The sequence below is a fragment of the Dermacentor albipictus genome, chromosome 1 (assembly GCF_038994185.2).
Source record: "Dermacentor albipictus isolate Rhodes 1998 colony chromosome 1, USDA_Dalb.pri_finalv2, whole genome shotgun sequence".
Classification (NCBI taxonomy): Eukaryota; Metazoa; Arthropoda; class Arachnida; order Ixodida; family Ixodidae; genus Dermacentor; species Dermacentor albipictus.
The window spans coordinates 245290211-245309319 of NC_091821.1; the positions used below are offsets into that span (position 1 = coordinate 245290211).

Consider the following 19109-nt stretch of genomic DNA (forward strand, 5'->3'; position numbering starts at 1 on the left):
CCGACGTATAACGACTGCAAAGTGTGTTTATTATTCGGGTAGCAGCGCGGACAGACGTCAGTGAACTCTCTGCTGCGATGTTATCTCTATTAGTGTCACTTCATTTGTTCATTCATTTGTTTTTTAGCATTGATATTTATTCCTTTACTTTCTTCACTGCATAAAAATAGATAAATGGGGCAGCCCAAAGCACTCTTTACCTCCATCTCTCCACACCAACCTTTGTATAACATAGCGGAACAGAGGTCGAGAATTCGGTCACCCGCGGCGGCGGCCGCATTGCGATGGCGTCGGAGTATTGTACCCAGTTGTGTACTTATATTTAGGGGCACCTTAAAGAAAACCAGGTGGTTAAAATGAATCCGAAGTCCTCCATTACGACGTCCTTCATGGTTATAGCTCAAGCGAAAACGCACAATGACAAGGTGACAGAACGGGACAGCGTTCTGTCGTTGTGTGCGTGCGCTTTAGTTACGTGTTTGTTCCGCAACCAACAAGCCCAATCCTCCAATCTTGTGTCCTTTATTGTTTGCTGCCAGCGACTGGACTTAAAACTCCATCGACTGTAATAAGAGAAGCACTCGAACTAGCGTGGTAGGCACATTATAACAAACATTCTGCAATTTCAGTGAACCCATAGATAGCAGATGATATCGACCCTGCGTGCAAGAGAGCCCAAGCGTATGCGCATGCGCTGCTCCAGCAAAGCCATGTTTGAGTACCATGGTGAAGAAACAGGGAAGTCGGGACGCAGCTTAACGTCACAGGGAACGGCGTTTAAGGGTACAGAGCACGAATGTGTCCTAGCTGTGTCCTTAAGCTGCGACCCGACCTTGCGCCGTTTCTTCGCCGTCACAAATAACTAACTAGCTCACATGTGGACCTTGCCGCTGTTAATTTTCGAATTCGCTTACCTGCTTGAACGGGTAAACAGCGCCCAAGACGAGAACAATGAAAGATCAGCAGCACATGCGCTGATGACGATAATCAGCGCATGTATTATTGACCTTTCATTTGCCTCGTCTTAGGCGCTGTTTCTCCGTTAAAATGCAACACCATGTAGCTCAACGTCGATCCCTTATGTATCTGCTTGAGTTCGCTACGTCTAAAACAATCTGTTAGCGCAAAATAACCACTACTGATTGCACCTGCGGGTAAAGGTGGGTTTACCTTGGGAGTAAAAATATTTCTTATGCCGTTGTTTGCGCTTTGACGGCGCTTTCCACGAGGCGCTACTCCGATTTAGTTTTGTGTGGTGACTGAGCAGAATTGCCAGAACGCCATCAAAGGCCACTGCCCTGTATTTCCTTTTCTTCATTATATTGACGACTGTAGATAGGTACGACGAGGATTACGTGACGCAGTGGAATTTCGAGTCTTGGAACGAACCGGATCACAAGGGCTACGGAAGCAACTTCACGGAACAAGGTAAGTTTGTGACACCCGCTGGAGGTCATGTTGTATGTGGTCATGTCATGTTGTTCTAAAAGCTCGGAGAGCCCGGCATTACATAATGCGTAAAGTGAACAAACGCATATGCCTGTATACAGGGCAACTCTACTACGTAGAAGGAAATACCCTCAATAATGCTACACTTACACGAGCGTTTTTCTCATTAGAGTCAGAGCCAGCTTGCACTGAACTTTGCGAGCGCGATCAAGGAACGAACGTGAGTGAGTATGGCTGAATTAAAGCCTAGTGTTCTCGGAAATGAAATGTAGTAGTACTCGGTCTTCCCCGAGTTTGACCTGCGTTGACTCAAGCACGCTCGAAAGTGTCCGTATAACAAACGGTGTCACGCGATGATTTTCCAGGGGCGAGAATAGCTCAACAACACCGGTGGAAGTTGTCTCGCGTAAGCCCGAGCATCGATTTCTTTGAAATTGACCGGCCCAGTAACAAACAATAAACGATGAACATCTTAGCCCTTGAAGATGCGCATAAGTCGAGTTGATGATAGCTGTAGAGCGGCCTGTTGCGCTAGTTGGTGGAAGTTATCTTGTAATGCTGGGATTACTACGCTAAGACACACGGAGAACAGAATAAGAAAAGGACAGTACGCGCGCAGACTCACAACTTAATTGTATTGGGCGACAGATGGCATATATATATATATATATATATATATATATATATATATATATATATATATATATATATATATATATATATATATATATATATATATATATATATATATATATATATATATGTATATATATATATATGTATATATATATATACCAGAAAAGCAGTTCTGGGTCCGGGTAAATATTCACAGTGAAGTAGACGCGCGTATGAAGCGGTTTATTGACGTTTCGGCCGGGGTCCGGTATATATATATATATATATATATATATATATATATATATATATATATATATATATATATATATATATATATATATATATATATATATATATATATATATGTGTGTGTGTGTACATTCACCCCATAACGGAAAGATATATACAATCTTTCCGTTATGGGGTGAATGTAGCGTTTTCTGCTCCTTTAAAAATGGCTCATTTGTGTGCACAGGTCCTGAGAGAGATTGAATAGATTACTAGCCATAGCCCTTTTGTTTGCCATGTAAGCCACAGGTCACAGTTTGTTCCTTGCACGTGCGGCGTTGTTTATGAATTCCACTTCTCATGCGTCTGTGTTCATGTTGGTCAGACCGGACGCTGTATTAATATCCGTCTAAATGAACATTTTAAGAATAAGTCATCTGACGAGCATTCCCACGTAGCAAAACATTGCCGGGATTGTGAAAAAGAGACAAAAAAGGCGTGCCTTCCGCTTCTAGAAAAACCAAAATTTTTTTTCGGTCATGGGGATCGTCGTACGCGGGAGCTGTTCGAAGCATATGTTATAAAGAAGAAAGCACTTGTATGTGTTAGCGACCCCTTCCTTGTGCTTGCTGACTGTGAGGTGCAAATTCTGGACGCAAGATTGTGACGGCAGTGATTTTGGATGGCCTATCACCATGATGACGTCATTTTGATCATTGTGTATATATATATATATATATATATATATATATATATATATATATATAAACGAGAAGAAAGGGGGTTAACCGAGGGTCCCGATTTTATTAGTAATATCATAAGAAGCCAACAAACAATGACACCAAGGACAACATAGGGGAAATTACTTGTGAATATGTTGTCCTTGGTGTCATTGTTTGTTGGCTTCTTATGATATTACTATATATATATATATATATATATATATATATATATATATATATATATATATATATATATATATATATATATATATATATGTGTCATTTTTCGCCCGATAAAATTCAGTTGTTAGTCTGCGCGCGTCCTGTCCTTTCCTTCTTCGGTGAGTGAACTTGCAAAGTTCACTTGGGTTTGTTTAAATTACAATGTTGTCTATCTTTAACGATAAAAAAAATAAATAACTAGAGCACGCCGTCAAAATGCATGGCGTCACGGCGAGTAAGGACGGCATGGGGTTGGGGTCAACGGTACTTAGTTTCTTCCGTCTTTTGTGGCTTACCAAGCTTCCTCTCACGTTAAACATACCTTTTCGTGGTATCGTAGAAGCGGAATTGATAAAATGCAGCTTGACACGATTTTTTTTTTCTTTCAAGCGTCCCTTTAAATATGGTCGTGGTGTTGGCCGTCTTGCACGGAATACGACGTGCAGTGTTCTGTATACGCAAGTGACTACGCTCGTGCACGCCTTTCAGGACTGTGCAACTACTACGACGCCTGCTCAGAAGGGCTGAACGAAGCCAGTCCTCTACTGAGGCTGGGCGGTCCCGCCGAGAACCTGGCGCCCCGCCACCGCTCGCCGCTGGCCTGGGCGCTGCTCGACCACTGCGAGAGGGGCGCCCGGCTGGACTTCATCTCCATCCATCAGAAGGTGCGACGGAGCACCATTTGTAGGGAGGCTCGCGCCACAAAGGCCTTTCGAGTTTCACGAACGAGTTAGGTGTCTGCAGCCACTGAGCAAAGTGAAGCAAGTGAAGAAGTGTGTTGCTGTGATTATGCGTACTGCCTTATTATGTGGACATTCATTTAAGTGTATAGTAGTAACGTTCTGCTGTACTCTGTACGTACGCGTGTGTTAAACTAGTCATGTGGGACAGGGAACGGCCGGCACCACATCAAGACCCCAACACTTCCTACAGTGTGCTCGAGTGCACCAAATTGAAAAAAGAGAGAAGAGGCTTTTTTTTTCTTTAAATAAGACTATATATATTATTCTCGTACACGGGATTCGAGCCCCGAACCTCGAATTGCCTGCCCGAGGAAGTAATTCTAGTAATTCTACTCACTGAGTTTAATGAGAAACTAGCAGAGGGCAATGCGAAGGCCGATCAACTGTCAACTCGAAGCACAGGATCAAACTGGAACAACATTCAGTGATGTGTGTCGTGCGCATATCCGCGGGTTGTAGGAGTGAAAGAGGAATTCAAAAATTTCCCACCTCTCTGAAAGCTGCAATACTTCCTGGTCTGGCAGTCGCAACCAGATCATATTTAAGGCAGCTGTCCCGCGCTTGGTTGTCTGGCAGGAACGAAGTTTTTTTTTTCAAGCTAAAAAAAAAAATATCTTTATGTTCAGGTGCATTTTCTAGAAGCTTGCATTATGGCCTTGAAAAATGATGTTGAACTACGAAGCCTTGCTTTGCGAAAAACCTTTATTTTTGAGGAACGAGTTTCCGTAACAGCCTTACGCCGTCTTTAAGTGAATGGTATGGCTAATTTTCGTGAAACATCCTGCAACTCGCCGGCTTCCGCGCAACTAATTTCGTTTTCATGATTGCAAACGCGCGGAACATAGAGAGGTGGTTCGGTTTAACATTAAGCTTCGTTACTGCCTTTGTAAGTGCACGCCATATTTAAATCTCGCAACTAATCTTTGTAATCTTCGTCTAAATCTGTAAACATGACCAGCGTGATTTTTTGCGCTGAATTACTTATCTTGTAACTTATCTGTTAAGTGTGACTAACCGTAAAAAACGCAATGAAGTGCTTCATTGGGACACTTCCATAGCCAATTCGTCCTAAACCATTGATCATGAAGCATTGTTTGAGCTAGAGTAAATATTATTACATTGACAAAACCAACAAACACAGGCTTGTCGCAGAAAAAAAAAAGGAAGAGAGAGAGAGAGAGAGGGAAGGAGAGATGGGTAGCGAGAGAGAGAAAATACCAGGAGAACAATTACGAAGTTGCGTAAATGATCAAGGAACTGGGTGATAACTGTTCCAGGGCAATGCCTCCACGGGGGACATCGTGGAAGCGGAGATGGAAGCTCTGTCCAGGATCCGTGAGCGCTGCCCGAGCCTTAGCACGAAACCCTGCATCAACAAGTGAGGGCCGCAGTGTTCAGCATGTCTTGCAGTTGTAGAGGGCCATATGAAGCCACGATAGCTTGAACTTTGGGCAAGATGGCTGCCGACGGAACGTGGTACGAGAAAGTGCGAGGCAATGTAAATGCATAAATTCGAATCGCTGCCAAAGCCAGCGGTCGTGCATAGAAGGTGAATACTCGGCCACAGGGACTGTGGAGCCGTTTTTATGCTAAGCACGCAGTAGCTAAGTTGTTCTTGCTTTGAGAATCCACGAAAAAAAATGTCCTCTACACGCCATGGAAAATTTCCTTTACTTTTTACATGTGATTCCGTGCTTCAATGTTAAAATGTATATGACGCGAAATAATTGACCGAAGAAACTAGAACTCTCTTAATTAAACAATTTATAAATTTATTTTGTGGGTACAGTCTATCAAGGCACAAGCGTTTGCGGTACTATGCTACGGCCTATAAAGTTGGCATGTCTTACGGCCTGCCGGCCGTAGTGGGCCGCTCCATTTCGTTTAAAACCAACCAAGAAACTTTAGAGGTACGCTAGTTATCGCTGTTACTGTGTCGAATGTGGACGAAACTCGTCACCCACACATAAAAAAAATCTTCGTATTACCACATTCTGCTCTTCACTAAAGAGCAACAAAAACAGGAATATATGGGAACAGATAAAGCTGCCTGTATCTTTGAACGCACTCCACCGATTTCTGATTTCCACCGCTTCTCTATTTCCAGCGAAGCGGATCCCATCAAGAATTGGGCCGAGCCTTACCCGTGGCGCGCCGACGCCACATACGCGGCAATGCTGGCTCGAGTGAGTGCTCTCGACCGTTATTATTAGCACGGTTCAGGCCATAATTAGCGCCAGCGCCTGAAGCAGATACCTAATAGTACCGTGAACAAACGTTTCAATTTTGGAAGTGTTAGTTCTTAGAGCACGTGCGTTGTGCGCTCCTTGTATGTGACACATTTACAATTGAGGCCATAAGAGATGTGTAGGGCTTGGCCCGTGCAATTTTTTTTCATCTTCTTCCATCACTACGTTGTCTTTTTCACTTGTGTCTGTACTTTTCGAACCTTTGTCATTTACTCCTGGGTACTGGAATATGAAAGCACGAAACTTTGCATTTTCGTACAAGCAGCTTTTTTGCAGTACACTGTCGCCTTACAGAAAAGAAGCCTTGCAATCTTCCTTCCTTTCTTTCTTCTTTCTTTCTTTCTTTCTTTCTTTCTTTCTTTCTTTCTTTCTTTCTTTCTTTCTTTCTTTCTTTCTTTCTTTCTTTCTTTCTTTCTTTCTTTCTTTCTTTCTTTCTTTCTTTCTTTGACGGGGAAGTGGATGGTAGTTATTACCAATTGTAAACTGAGACTCGTTGTTATTTAAGCCCATATCCAGAAGGCAGAGAAGTGGACGGGAAAGTGGAGGGAGGTGTAATAGAGTAAGCTAGCGGTTCCACGCAAGCGTTCAGTCGACGCGGTTAATATTGGGTTTTGTATAAGACACTCGAAAACGAGAACGAAATCGAGATAGCGCCGTAAAAACGCTTGACTGCCTTCCGAACAAATCATTCGTCTTGTAAGTCGTTTTTAGTTGCACGCAAGCCCGGACGTTCGCTTACAGGCGCCGACTTCCTCTCTCCGGCGCACACGTTAAAAGGAAAACGATGATCGAAACATTAGCACTGGTATTTCAGAACCATAAAACGTAAGCCTATCGGACGAAGCCTAAGCGTCTCGGGATTTAATCCTACAAAGGGCAAACACCATTCCACGTCGAGAAAAATTATAACAACTCGTTCACCTTTATTTCTGGCCACGGAGAGTGCAATCGTCATCTTCATGAAAGGGGAACAGGCGAGCGCGTGGCAAACATGTAGTGCGGCGTAACGGCGAAATATGAAAAGAAAGAAGGAGAGATCGTTACCGCTCTTTCTGCTACCTGCACTCCTTATTGTGTGTGTGTGTGTGTTTTTCTTCTTTCTCTTTTGGTAATCCATGCGAGTGGAGAAGAGCTGAAGAATCTGATAGGACGATCATGTTAGCTGTCCTGCTCACGGTTTCCAAAGCTGCGACAAATAGAGTGCGTCCATATCGAATTCAGACCCAGTAGTTCTTGTTCGTGGGCGTGCCACAATGAGGATTAAGATAAAATAAGCATTTGGTACGAGGTTGCATGCGCAATACGGAATGGTGTCCTGATGCTCTCCTTTTGTTTTCGCATCTAGGCGGGGCGCCGCTCAACGTATGGCCCACGAGGCTCCCTGCCACGAGCTCGTGTGTTCTCTTTCCTAAAGACGGCGACTGCGCATTCGCACACACACAAAAAAGTGTTTTTAAGTAAAAATAATTATAGCAGTTATTTATTTATTATTGGTTTGCTCAACTACCGACAATTGAAAACTCGCTCCAGTGGATCGAAAACGCACTTAAGTTTCCCGCCCCTAAATCACAATCTTGAGGTATCAAACTTGGCGTTGCAAAAATTATAACGTTGGGCTTTGCGCGGTTAAACACCACGTTCCTTTCCCCTTCACGAAGGTGCTATATTCGTGCGCACAATATCGAAGATCAGTAAGACTTGAATTTTAATGCAAGAGCAGTTAAAAGCTCGAAAGTAGCTTAGCTGCGTTCCAACGTCCGTCCTTTCCGTTACTCCGACAACGACGGCGGCCGCAGTCGTCGTCATGAGGCCACCCTCTCACCATCAGCTATACGCCCTCGCCACAGGGCGAGGAAAGAGACAGCTGTGTCCAGCATCACCGCAGCTTTGTTCGCTCACCAAGATATCCAAGCCCCGTTCGGTTGCCGAGGCAGGACAATCGCACATCGCACAAAGCTTAATGCACTTCTCGCATCGGAAGAGACGACTGTGCCACATGTGACGAGTGTGGGAGCGAGGAAACAATCGAATAGGTTCTTTGCCACTGTCCGCGCTACAGCGCACACAGGCGGTCACTCGCAACCGCGTTGGCCCGTCTCGATGGCCGGCAGCTTTCGGAGCAGACATTCCTGGGGTGCGGGCCTGTACGGCCGGTCACGCCAGAAGTCGGTCAAGGCGTTGCTAAACTTTCCAAGTTCGAGCAGCCTATCAGGGAGACTTTAATAATCCCAGACTCTCCCCAACTGTAAGGTTTCCCCACCTGTCAGGTGCCCGGCTCGAGCGGTTGGCGGATGGGAGCAAATGGGAGCCGCCGCCAAACTTGTTTGTCGAGTTTTGATCGAGGGAGAGAAGGGACGCGGAGCAACTGGTGTCGCGCGAATAGTGTTGAGCTAAGAGCGGTGCAGGACGGGTCGCAGTAGGTGTTGTGACCCGGAAGCAAGCTGGCCTCTGCATAACCGCTTCATATTGAGTGCATCCGTCATGCCTTGCTGGTTGTATATATTCCTGTAAATGCATTGTTAAACCAAGAAATTTCTCGTGACCTTTGGCGGCGACGAATATCCGCCACCTGGAGTGAGCAGGTACGGACGGAAGGAGCCTGTGGAGATTTACTCCACCACCTCCTTTTCTTTTCTCTCGCGCATTTGCTTTCTTTATCCGCTGCTCTTTCAGCCTGTCTTTAGCCCTTACCCTTTAGCCAGTGCTAGGCCAGCATTTAGCCGGTGCTAGGTAGCAAACCATACGCTCCTCTTCTAAATCCAACTGTATTTTCACTCACTCACTCACTCACTCACTCACTCACTCACTCACTCACTCACTCACTCACTCACTCACTCACTCACTCACTCACTCACTCACTCACTCACTCACTCACTCACTCACTCACTCACTCACTCACTCACTCACTCACTCACTCACTCACTCACTCACTCACTCACTCACTCACTCACTCACTCACTCACTCACTCACTCACTCACTCACTCACTCACTCACTCACTCACTCACTCACTCACTCACTCACTCACTCACTCACTCACTCACTCACTCACTCACTCACTCACTCACTCACTCACTCACTCACTCACTCACTCACTCACTCACTCACTCACTCACTCACTCACTCACTCACTCACTCACTCACTCACTCTCACTCTCTCACTCACTCAAAACGAACGAACGAACGAATGAATGAATGATTGAATGAAAACCTGCTCGCCCCTTTTCTTTCTGGGGTGGTGAAGCTGGTGAAATCCCACCTGGCAGAGACTGGCTCGTGCGAGTCGCTGAGCAGCGACAACGGCTTCCTCAGCTACCCGCCGCAGCCCTTCAGCCAGCGCACGCAGCTGGCACGCTTCCGCATGAACCTGACCGAGCCGCACGTACTGTTCGTGCGCAAGCCCGTGCACGCCGTGCAGGCGCTGCTGGGAAAACTGGCCAGCCGTGCTGTCTACGCGTCCGCCAGGGCTGAAGACCGGGACGACCACGGCGAACCGGGGCCCCAGCTGGACGTCATCGCAACGGCGTCGGGGTGAGGTGGACACTCGGGAGCTAACTTTCGCCGTCGGGCCGCGTCGGCCGAATTCTTGTGAAAACGCGTGCTCGGCCGAAACAGTTTCGCTGTTCATTGGTAGTAGAAAGCCAAGCAGCAAAGATTCCGAATATTGACGCTCGTAGTCAGCAATACATTCAGGAAGACCTGTGATTTAGTAAGTTAAAAAGAAAAAAAAACTAAGAAGGCGGGTGGGTGCAGTGACCATTGCCCAACATGTGCACTACGGGGGCCCCTAGTGCCGTAGGACTTGTGCTACATGCCATAGATGTGTTTCGCTTGCGCTAGGAGGCTTAAGCAGTAAATAGATCAAAAACAAGCTTTCATAAATACCGCAGCAGTCACACCTTCTCGTCGAAATACCGAAAAGATGATCACGCATAGAGGAATTTGTAAAATCCTTCCAGTAAGACGAAGTAACAGCGGACTATGGTGGATTACCCGCTATCGGATTTGAATCCTCGCCGTCCGAAGTTCAGTCAATCGGTGACACCGCTGGCTTCCCAAGGGATGGCGCCACTGTGGTGACGCGCTAAAGTATTTCTCCGGCCGGCTGTGTTGCGTATACCGCGCCTCTGTTCGCACGACGCCTGCGTCCAGAGACTGTATACGAGAGCTTCATGTATAATTTGTACTCATCTGTCGTATTATTATTATTATTATTATTATTATTATTATTATTATTATTATTATTATTATTATTATTATTATTTCAAAAAACGAGGCGTGCGTCAACTCTAAGTGCTATGAGAAAGCGCAGAAGTTGCGCACGGTTAAACTTGAGCTGAAATACCATGGTTCGATAACTTGAGCTTTCTGTGTAGTTTTGTGTCTTTCATTTCACTCCGATGGATTCTTACGGAGCGGGTGTATTACGACACAGAGAGTACTACTTGTACCTACTAATTGAAATAAAGAAATTATACATTAATGGGAATTGAAAGTGGATGACGAAACAACTTGCCATATATATATATATATATATATATATATATATATATATATATATATATATATATATATATATATATATATATATATATATATATATATATATATATATATATATATATATATATATATATATATACACAAGATTTATAGGTGAGTTTACAGCTTACGTGGAATTTTACACTGTTTGCGAGGGTGTAGCCAAAGTCCTCACAAATTAACGGCATGTTACAGAGCAGGGTGTAATACGTACGCTACGTTTGTATGTTATAGATCTATTATTAAGTGCAGTTTACAGAATTCTGATATCGTTTTCTTATTGCCGAGTTAGAGAGCTGTAAACTTGGTTCTTAATTTTCTTGTAATTTTGCAATTTTAGGGTGCCTTGATAAGAAAGATTGGCGGCATAAATCAATTGGAAATGCACTCCCTGTTTATGGACTTTTAACGTTTTCCTGTAAAGGCAACGAACCTTATCAACATCGGGGGTTGACGAAAAATACAATTTCTTCGTTCCCATACATATATATAGGAGCTCCGGAGCTAAATTTTCCATTTAAGGTGGAGATGGTCCGTGTAATGCAGCAGCATTCAATCGACGATGCGGCTCACCCCTTTCGCAACGGCACCAATCGGCCTTACTGTCGAGATGCCTACTTCTCGGGAAGCCCATCCGTTCATTACAACTTCGAATTGAAATGATGAAGCAGTTTTTATAGCCTCAGTTGCAGTGGCTAGGTTGCTAGTGGTTGCTTAGTAGAGCCGAGCTTGTGCTGCCTTAAAGAGGAAAACCAAAGGACCTTGTGCAGCACGATGTTTCGAACCACCTTTTTAAGTGCAATCAAAACTCTTTCCTCTGTCAATCCACGAAAGCACCTGTGCATAAAGAAGACACCACAAGCCTCCTATGAACGTGCTTGATTTTGAACACCTCAGTGAATTACTATAATTTCAGTGTGTCCCGCAGAAGTATGAGGCTTTAATTTCTTGTTGGATGTTGGCGCCATGTTTAGCCTAAATGTTTGGGTATAGGTGCAATGTCAGATTTTCAAAACGAACCTGTCATAACCGTTTCTGAATTATAAAGATCTGTATATCACTGACCAGAGTTGAACGTGAAGCATTAAATTGGACTACGTACTGGCCACTGCCTTTCCGTATACTGACAGCAACTGACAGTCTCAACTCGTTTCGCTTACCTACTGCTTCTAAGGGCCGGCGTCAAACAACTTACTTTTGGTATGCAGTTCGCAGCGCAAATAACACCGGTTTAACCTCGATATCAGTGGTAGTTCAGTCCTCATCCTACTGCCGGACGTTTCCATGGATGTACAATTTTCGTGACGAAACAAGTTAAAATGGCTTAAAATCAAAGTAAATGTCGTAGAATTTATATGTAGCAAGCATTTCTTAAGTGGTTCTTGCACCGCAGCAAATACTGTTCTGGTCTCTTAGTCAGATATTCCACCCTGTTCACGTTTATGCTTTGGCTGTGCACCTGAACTGTCACTTCAGGTTTTAAAAGCGTGCATGAAAAGTTGCAACCCGCTAGACGAGCTCCGTCAGTCGGCAATCTAAACGCTGCCTTAAAGTAATAGATTGTTTAGCCGCTTTTTATAAGTTTCACATACGGAAACAAACAAAAAAAACTTATTTGAAAGTATCGTCAGAAGCGTATGCATACAAAACTCGAGCGAACAAACTGAAACACTATGAGACGCACGCGTACGCCGCCCGGAGTCTAGCAGACGACAAATGCATGAGTTCCATGGCCCTGACGTCACACGTTTTCGTTACACGCGGTTTTTGCGAGCGATCCCCTCACCGGTTTTGAAGACGTCTCACTTAAAAAAAAAGAAAAAGACAAATAATAGCACAGTCCTTGAACAGAATAAGAGGATGTTAGCCTCCATTCCACGAGTTCAATGCGCGGCGCTTGGTTTAGGTGGTCCTTCCGTCACCAAGTCAAGCTTAAATATTCATTCGTTGCTATCTCTGTTCATGCTGAACAGCTCCTGCGGCGACTGCCTTGCCGCCTCTCAGCGTGGAGTGCCTCTTAAGCTTTATTTTTGCTTCTTTGGTTTTTGCCTAATGCTGTTCACTCGGTGGATTAGAAAACATAGAAGGAAGGAAAACTTTCAGCCTGGGTCAATATCCGACGAGCAGCGTAAACATCGGGAATGTTTACAGTATTCACGGCGGCTTTCCCGGCCTGCTGTCCGGGATCGTCTCGAGTCGTAGATGAAGTTCATCATAAATCTCCCAACGGAAGCTGCGTGGGCCAGCATGGCAGCGTCCCCACTGACATTAGAGTTTTAGAATAGGGGCCCCAAACGTTTTGGGGCCCCCAAAAAATTGCGTGTGCGAGACGCAAACTGTGTTTGGGTTTTGCGTTCGGAAGGCTATTTCACCGATTTAGCGGGAGCCCAAATAGCGGCCACAAAAGCTTTGCGTCAGCAAACATGGCGGCACCCATCGAAGCGACGGCTCTAACCTAGCACCAAACTGGGTTCGATTCGTGGTAACGCGTGAAGTTCGCAAGCTAGGAGAAGTGACTGCGGTTATAGCTTTATCTCAACTAGCGTGTGTTATGAAGATTGATTTATTAGACGCCGCTGCTTCCGAATTTGATTGTGGATTTTATAGCTCGTAGGCTTAACACGGCTAAGCTTGGCTGGTGAAGGTACGTAAAGTTGGCTTGCTCAAAACTAAGCGCAACTAATTGTTTGCTGCTTACAGATTAACCTCTAAATTGTAATTAAACGCGAATGCACGCAAGTCAAAATTACCATTCCTATCATAAAATGGTATATTTTATTTAACTATTTCTAATAGCTTTTCTTTGACGCCGTAGTGGCGCTGTCAGCGCAAGACGCTATCCGCAAACGCAAAGCCCTGTATATTCAAGCCCTGTACAAAGCCCTGTACGTGATTCAAGGATACTCCGCGTCTTCCGGTTTGCGGCGGCTCCATGTTGGGGGACCTATAGGCCTATGCGCGCGCCTGCTGATAAGGTTCCCCAAGATGGCGGAAGGTAGCGGAAGCAGACGACAGCAGCGGATGTGACGTCACGTGCATGCTATATATGTATTCTAAAACTCTTCACTCCTGCGTTCCCTAACGCTAACACCCGCAAAGCTCTTTGGGGCCTCAAACTTTTGGGACCCCTATTCTAAAACTCTCTATTTACCTGCATCGACCTTCCGCTAATCATAACCACTGCTTGCGTATCAAGATAATAGATATCACGATACGGTCGGATGAAAGGAGGAAAGCCTGCTGGCGGCATCCTAACTGTTTAGACCAAGGCGCTTGAACATTGGTCGGATGTAGTCGGAGGAGAGAGAAAAGCCAGTGCGCTGCTATTTGAGCCTCCAGAAGTTGCCGTTCAGCTGGTGAAACACCTCGAATAACGATGCACCCACTTGCATATATAGGCGCCAATATTCTATTAAAAAAGGAAAACTTAGATTACAACGACGATCGTGATGTCAGTTTCCGCTCTGTGCCCTTTCAAATGCTGCGCTAAGTTGTCATTTCACTCTGTCCGTCTCGCTAGCGTACCGGTGGTTAGCAGAAGGGACCGCGCGCCACGGGTAATTCGGGGATAAAATGACGCTTGTTTTCGTGTTACAGTGGCTTTGCACGACTCGCCGCGGCAGCACCGTGGCTATGTTGTTGCGCTGCTGATCATGATGTCGCGGGTTCGGTTGAGGTCGCGGCGGCCGCGTCCCTATGTGGCCGGAGTGCAAAAAAAAAAAAAAACGCTCATGTGCCGTGCATTGGGTGCACGTTTAAGAACCCCCGGTATACCCCGTGCAAATCGTGGTTTTGGCACGGAAAACCCCAGAATTTAACTTTTTTTTTTTGAGAAATGGCTTTGCACACTGCGTTCACTGAGCACGGTTTCTGGTGCCATGCGCAGTCCTTGTCAAAAGTTGCGAAGCCACCCCAAGAGATACGTTCTCGCACGCTTCCAGCACGAATCCTGTAGCACACCAGGCGTTTGCGAAGCTCGGGAGAACGAGGGGCATAGTCACCCCTAATCTCTCGGGCTTTGGAGAAACGAAACCTTTAAATGTGCCCCAATACACTGCCAGACCAATGCCCCGCCCTTCTCTTTCCCAATCACGATTGAATGTCACTTGATCCTTAAAATTCGGCCATGTGAACAAAAGCAAAGTAAAAAAAAAATAAACATTTACTTCTCCTTCTACAGACGCAAATTGCGCTAACGAGTTCCTTGAATGATTTGACTAATGTGCGGGAACCGTACAGTGGTCGTATATGATTTTACGGAGGTCCGAACACTCGGAAGCGGACACCTTATGCTGCGCATTCAAACCCTCGCCGGGCGTCAGAGTTAAGTGCCTTTGGCGTCGGTGTGCATGGCTGACAGCATCGAAATCCCAAGTAAGGAACGAACCTGGGATCGCTCTCAAGTCGCGCGATTACTTATTTCCCGTGTATAAAATGACTCACAGCATGCAAATTTCCGCAGATGTTATGTTTGGATCTATTTTTGTTTTCCGTGGTATTGCTTGGTCCATTACTGGCCCGAGAAGCTGTTCTCCTTTCTCTTCTTATGATTCTTTTGTTCTGATGAAGGATAACAAAGCGGAGACGGAACTACCTAAACGTTCTCTCCTCCCGGGATACCGCCGGTGCGTGCGAAGCGTGTAATTGATGGCGAATTCATTTGGTGGTAGACAGGTCTGCTCTTAGCAGCTCCCTTTTATTCTCGTCAGTCGACAAGCCCTTTGCCCACGCTTTTTACTCAGTGTTTATCTGACTTGCTTTTTCTTTCTTACTTGTTATTTTTTTTCCCTTCTTGCGTTTACGAGAAGAGGCAGATTGGTTAGAGGAGCGAAGGGGATGTGAAGCGGTGAGGGGGAGCGATAGATGAACGCCGGCCGCGGGCCGGGACGGTAGTGATCCACAAGCGGTGCCGATTTCCGTGGGGTCAACCCCCCCGTTCTCGTCAATTATTTTCTTCATATTTCACAGAGAAGTGGAGGTGGAGTGGGGGGCACCGACTCGCTTGCGGATGTTTATGTTCTGATACGCTTAAATTTGGTATGCATGCCCGCTTCCCGACTCCCCGCGCATTCCCAACCGAGGAGAAAGAGGCGGACGACCCGTGGTCCTTTACCTCACCGGACCCCCGTCCTCTCACGCATCCGGGCAGCGCTTCTCCCTAGGCGCCCTTTCTTCCCCACGCGAACGGGTGCCGAGGCTCCCGCCTTCTTTTTTTAGGGAGAAAGGGTCTCGCGCGGTGCGGCCATGCAGCAACGAGCGTTGTCCGCGGAAGCCCGTGCAGGCGCGGATCGATCAGGCGGCAAAGCGGGGGCGCCAAAGGAGTCGCGTGTCCCCGGCAGGCGACGGTGCTTGCGCGCGTCGCCAGCAGAAGCGTGACGGCACGCTTGTGCTTCTAGCAACGCTGCCGCTGCACCGCCAAGGCACGCGCCGCTTGCGGTCTCGGCGGTGTACGGTTGCCGCGCGGCGCCGCGCTACGCCGCTCCAGCGCCGACTTGCACATCTGTGCCGCCGAAGCAACTCGCCAGCAAAAACGCAGGACCACGAATTTATGGTTAACGCGGGACGGCGCAGACACGCAAGTAGTTAAAATCAAATGGTTAACTTTTTCACCCCGTGCCGCCTTGGGACGTTAAGTCCCATCATTAATTTCATTAACGACTTTATGGCTTACTTGTAGGGCGGAAGCTTTAGAGCGTCATTGGAAGCCTAAGATCCAATTGTCTGTCGCACGCTTCCTGTCTGTATAGGGCTTTTCGGCCCGCTTGCTGAGGCGCGTCGCTACGAGGCCGTTTCTTGTTTATTGCTTGTTCCGTCGGCTCTTTTCAAAGCGCGGCAAACAGGAACGACGCAGAAGGTAGCTTGTCGCAAACAACTCGATCTTCTCATTTACAATGGTGCTCCAAAAGTTTTGCATCCGCAAACAAGTAGCACAATTACAACTAAAACAAGCTACTAATGATTACAAGCCATCCAATTAGGCCATACAAAATAAAATGATATCGACATTTCCGAATGAATGCTGACGACACACAGTTACCTTCATTCCTATATACGAGTCATCGCTTTGAAAAAAAAAAAAGAAAGCTGGCGCGCATTAGTTAGGGTTACGCAGTATATTTTGAGCACTATTTGATTACGATTTTTTTAAAGTTATGTCTGTGTAGGAGAGTGCGGCATCGTGTGTTATGATGGTTACAACATCTTGCTTGATCGGACGGTACATATAAAACCGAAACAAACAAACAAACAAACAAACGTATAAAATAAGATGTATATAGAAGTCGGATCGCGTTGACACACTATTCAGAGAAAGTTCAAGGTGGCTCATTGTACGCCATTGTATGTCGGAACAAACACATATAGCATAGCAAGTAATCCCAACAAGTTTAATAAAGCGCACTGTACGCCCCACCAAACACACATATGCACGTCATGTAATGACAGTTTTGAAGAGCAGAAATGAAATAAAAGTAAAGTTTATGGGACCTCAATAGAGATAGAGAGAAATAGAAAGTTAGAGTTATTTTTCTTTGCTTCGATAGTTTGCCCCCACACAATAAACTGGGTATTGCAACCCGTAAACACACACACACACACACACACACACACACACACACACACACACACACACACACACACACACACACACACACACACACACACACACACACACACACACACACACACACACACACACATATATATATATATATATATATATATATATATATATATATATATATATATATATATATATATATATATATATATATATATATATATATATATATATATATATATATATACTGTCGGCGTCAGAAGTTGCGGGACACAGCATTTGCGAAAAAAACTGAACTCCCCGAAAACCTAGGCACAAACAGGCATTCAATGTTGAAGTATTCAACAGCTTGTGTGATGCACATCATGTACGATTCAATTGGAACCGGCATGCTCATAACATTCATGGAACCCCTGCACGGCGAACTTTTGAGGCCAGTTGCAGCTGGTATTGGTCAACGCAGTTCATGAGGGATCGGTGACGAGGATTGTAAAATCAGTGACGGTCGTTGAGTGGGTGGCCTAAGCCGCCTCTTAAACATAATTGCGGTATCTTGAGGAGCGTAGCGAGAGGCAACAGTCTCGATTCAGTTCCACAATGGCAACGTGTTTTATCAAGAATAATTAAGCTTAGGGAACGCAGGTCAATTAAAGAGAACCAAGTGAGTGTCGCGCAATCTTTATGGCCATCGGCGAGAATGAATTCGCGTGGAAGAAATTTGCAGTTTCGTTCGACAGCTAAGCCGTGGCACCGATAGCATGCGAAACTCCAGAGCGCCGCCATTGCTAATTTTCCCTTTAAATCGGTTTCATTTTGTGCCTGAAAAATATTCAGAATACCACGCTGGTGAATATAGTGATGCGTAACGCACAACCCGTAAACACAATAGAGAGTTTTAGTTTAGGGGACGCAAGCGGCTTGTGTACGCAAGAACTAGGGGCCACGGTTCTGCGCATGCGCAGACCCGGACCCGGCGCCCGTAGTTCTTGCGTACACAAGCCACTTGCGTCCCCTAAACTAAAACTCTCTAATATCTAGTGACTACGCGCTTCGTATACCCAGCATGGTGGCTTAGTGGCTATGACACTCTGCTGCTAAGCACGAGGTTGCCGGTACGATCCCCGGCCACGGCAGTGGTATTGCGAGGAGGGCAGAATGCAGCTGTATGTTAAAGGACCCACTTGCTCGATATCAATCCGGAGAACGGAGACGAGTTTCCTCCGCCCCCCCCCCCCCCCATTCCCCAGCAGCTGTATAGTATAACTGTCTTCCTTACCATATACGCTGTGCTTAAGGAATAATTAAAGCATTCGCTCAAAAACACCCAGTACTGGGTACCAACCCACTCCCACTGTAGCGATTCCCGCCTAATGCGACCCCTGCGACTCGTGCAGGTCTTACTCGCTGTCGGCGCTGCTGTACTACAGCAACGAGTCCACGTGGGAGCCAGGTGTCGAAGCCAAGGTGTCTGTGCGCGCAGAGCTGGACTGGAGCACCGGTGAGTGCTGGGGCAGCGTTGGTATTTATCTGCGAGCCCTCCATCACGCCGCCGCTAGTGTGCCAGATGCCAGCTATAGTAATATGACCCACTTCGCGTCGTCACCATATAGTATGTTGTCCAGTTTACAGTTTCGTGGTGCGGTTCCTGTAGCGGTCCTGGCAGTGCAGACATCTGGACTGCAAGCAAGTACGAGAGCCCTTTTCAGTGCAGCATGCGTTGGCACTAAGGGCGAAAATAATATATATATATATATATATATATATATATATATATATAT

The 19109-nt window shown here is 45.9% G+C and overlaps 1 protein-coding gene across 2 annotated transcripts in view; it reads left to right on the forward strand.

The window, feature by feature from the left end:
• Positions 1–19109, forward strand: part of Idua (alpha-L-iduronidase) — a 368620-nt gene that overhangs the window by 24251 nt on the left and 325260 nt on the right. For both annotated transcript variants that reach the window (XM_065439736.1, XM_065439737.1), the window contains 6 exons: positions 1336–1428; positions 3729–3904; positions 5260–5360; positions 6090–6168; positions 9475–9761; positions 18726–18829. In XM_065439736.1, the coding sequence (XP_065295808.1) occupies positions 1336–1428; positions 3729–3904; positions 5260–5360; positions 6090–6168; positions 9475–9761; positions 18726–18829 (840 nt within the window). The remainder of the gene's footprint in view (positions 1–1335; positions 1429–3728; positions 3905–5259; positions 5361–6089; positions 6169–9474; positions 9762–18725; positions 18830–19109) is intronic.